The sequence below is a fragment of the Mastomys coucha genome, unplaced genomic scaffold (genome assembly GCF_008632895.1).
Source record: "Mastomys coucha isolate ucsf_1 unplaced genomic scaffold, UCSF_Mcou_1 pScaffold8, whole genome shotgun sequence".
In the NCBI taxonomy this organism is placed as follows: Eukaryota; Metazoa; Chordata; class Mammalia; order Rodentia; family Muridae; genus Mastomys; species Mastomys coucha.
In genome coordinates this window covers 54,835,354-54,838,553 of record NW_022196914.1, presented here as the reverse complement: position 1 = coordinate 54,838,553, position 3,200 = coordinate 54,835,354, and the positions used below count along the sequence as shown (strand labels likewise).

The window sequence follows — 3,200 nt, the reverse complement described above, 5'->3', positions numbered from 1 at the left end:
ACAAATTCAGATAAATTGAAATCATGTAACTTTTCTCATCATAATGCAATAAAAGTTAAGAAAAAAAATGATGCTGCAGGGAAGAAATGGTTGGCAGGTAATATTCTCAGAGTTGTCATATCTTTAGCAATGGCAGACTAAGGTCTATATCCATGTGCACATGAATACCTGGACACTAATGCTCAGAGCAGCATGACTCCTAATAGTCGTAAAGTCTTAAAAGTCCATCAATGAACAAATACACAAAACGTAGTTATCAATACAGTAGAATGCTATCCAACCGTAAAAACAGTTAGTATTAGCCAACTAAGAACTATATCCATTCCAGAACTGGGTTCCTCACTTTCAATGACTGAGTGCCAATGGCCCTTGTCCTCACTAATGTGACATGCTTCCACCTTGGCAAGTGTTCTCAATGTGCATGCTCCATTACACCTATAATGCCCACCATCATGACTGGTCTGTGCTGTGTGTTTTTCCACCCTCACGTGGAGGATCACCCCTCTCCAATCAGTCTACTGTGTGAGGTCTTTTGTGCGGCATGATTTTTGTGGCATTCTCTGGCCCTGATTGCCAAGACACTCTCACTGCAAACCCCTTTCAGTTGGAATGCTACAGCATCAAGAGCCCTGAAAGCATGCAGCGTGGAGCTTGCTCCATTCAGCAGGCTGATGATCTTCGGTCAGTCTGCTGGGGCCTTAGGACAGTCTTAAGACCTCCTGTGATTTCATTTCAAAGGATCCACAGGAAATGCCCAGAATAGGCAAATCCATGGAGATAGAAAGTAGGGGAGTGAGAAGTGCCTGCCAGTCATCATAGGCTTTCTTTTGGAGCAAGGAAAATACTGTGGAATTGTGATAAATTCTATGAATATACTAAAATCATTGAATTCAAAATTAAACGGAGCAGAATGAACCTTGTTACCCAATGGAGTTCACTCGGTGACAGGGCTGGGTCTTGAAGCTGCAGTGGGGCTCAGTGGAGAACACTGGTGTATTGCTCAGGCATGAGAATGAACACAGCAGTGCTGTGGCATGTGCTGGGGAGAGCACTCATTAGCACCAAGGTCTGTGCCCTCCCGAGGAGCACAGCTATATTTAAAGCCACTGCACCAGTGCCAAGCTAATCTTAGTTCCTGTTTTACTAAGCCGAAGTCTCCAAGTGCCCTTCAGCCTACCACACTCCATTACAAGGAGGACAACTATTCACACTGGTGGCCCATCCTCATCATCATCAAGCACAAATTAAGCAGAAGGAACACAACCCGTGAGCTAGCCTATAATGTATTTTATTGGTTGGCATGGGAAGGCCCAGCTGACTGTAGGTGGTGCCATCCCTGGGTGCTAGGTGCTATAAGAAAAAGCAGGCTGAGCAAGCCATGAGGAATAAGCCAGTGAGCATTGTTCCTCCATGGCCTCTGCCTCGGCTCTTGCCTTCAGGTTCCTGCTCTGGCTTCCCTCAGTGATGGATTGTGATGTGGAGCTGTAACTTGAAATAAACTCTTTCCTCCTCAGGCTACTTTCTACAACAGAAACTCTAAGACAAATACCATCATAACAAAGTAGAAATAACTATATGGAGGAGAGGGGGAAGCCATATGATGTACTGAAAATACTATCAAAACCACAAATAAGCACTCCCTGAAGTCATCTCCCTCCCCGTCATAGGGCCTTTTGTAAATGCTTGTCATGGCCTCCTGATTCAGAAAGCACCTGTCGTGTGTTACCTGTGATATAGTTGTTCTGGATTTTATATGGGGGTAGGGGGACCTCAAATCTAGTTTCCTCACTTTAACCAGAGTTATTTTGCAGTACAGATGAAGGCATATGGCTCTGACATCAGGCTAGTGTGTCAGTCTAGCTTCTGGAAAGTGTCCTGCAAGGACTGAGCTCGGTTAATAAACCCACACAGATACACTGAGAACTTCTTGCCTGTCATGATAGTCAAAAAAGCCTCAGAAATCTCTGGGCTGTTTTGTTTTGTTTTTGTTTTTGCCTTAGAGATGCCAAAAGAGCCACAAATCTCAAGTCTGGGTAGAATTTACTAGGTAGGTCTGTGTCACTAGAGATAGACTATCATAAAATGAAGTTGTCTGGACAAATTTAAACCCAACTGCTTTCAGGAATCATGGAAGCTGACCCAAAGCTAAGATCAAACCCACTCACTGGCATACTTTACCTATAGTTGAGTTTGCAGACATTTTACCATAATAAAAAGCCAGTGATTTTTATATACATTGAAGTCCAAAGTAGTGGTTGGCTTACATAGCAGGAGCCATAAAAACAGTCAGAGCGAACAGTAGTACCTCGATGTTTTTACTGGCCACATTCTTCACCACAGCAGGGAAGAGTTCCGAGGCATTTTTCCCTTTCGCAATCATCTGCAGGGTTAAAAAGGAGAATCAGGACAGAGCCTTTTAAGTTACTAACCTGAAGACAAAACATATTCTGGGAAATTTTATACACACTAAATATTTGAAAGACTTTGTCACAAAGCAAGCTCCATAATAACAGTTAGCTCTTTTCCAGTGTCAAGCACATCTCGACTCCACACACCATGAATACACACTCTCTTGTGTTTCAACATGAATCCAGAGATACACAGACACAGAAAGGGAAAGGTGTACAGCCAAACATGTGAGTGCACTGCTGTGATCCCAGCACCTGGGAGCAGAGGCAAGAGGAAATCCAGGGCCACCCTAGCCTGCGTGAGACTGTCTCAAACAAAAGGAGGAAGAGGAGGAAAAAGAGGAAGAAGGAGGAGAAAGGAAGAAGAGAGAAGGAGGATGAAGAGGAGGAGGGAGAGGAGGGGGAAAGAGGAGGGGAAGGAGGAAAAAGAGAATACACAGAGTAAATTAAGACGTGCACAGAAGGGTCCTATAGGCATTCTTTCACTAGGTGCTCTTTCATATCTCTCAGCTTTCTACATTAAACATGTAGCACATGCACAATGGGTACAGGGAATTTTCCACACTCTCTAGGCTTTCTCAGAAGTTCTCCTGTTTGCCAAGCTGTAATTTTTAGAGGTCTCATCACTAGGCCTCTCGCACACTGAAGGTCTGTGTACCAACGCTGCATCAGATGCCCAAATTCAGAAAACTTCTTTCACTCTTAGGAATCCCATTTCTACAAACCAAGATCAGTCTCCAGAGCTCCACATCCAACTCCCTAACTTCTCATCGGCAGCTGTCTCTTTCACCC

The 3,200-nt window shown here is 44.1% G+C and overlaps 1 protein-coding gene across 1 annotated transcript in view; it reads right to left on the bottom strand.

Annotated features, from left to right (window-relative positions):
* Ap3b1 (adaptor related protein complex 3 subunit beta 1) overlaps positions 1-3,200 on the bottom strand; it is a 210,467-nt gene that overhangs the window by 168,075 nt on the left and 39,192 nt on the right. Inside the window, exon 3 of the mRNA XM_031360065.1 lies at positions 2,306-2,380. Coding sequence (XP_031215925.1) covers positions 2,306-2,380 — 75 coding nt within the window. The remainder of the gene's footprint in view (positions 1-2,305; positions 2,381-3,200) is intronic.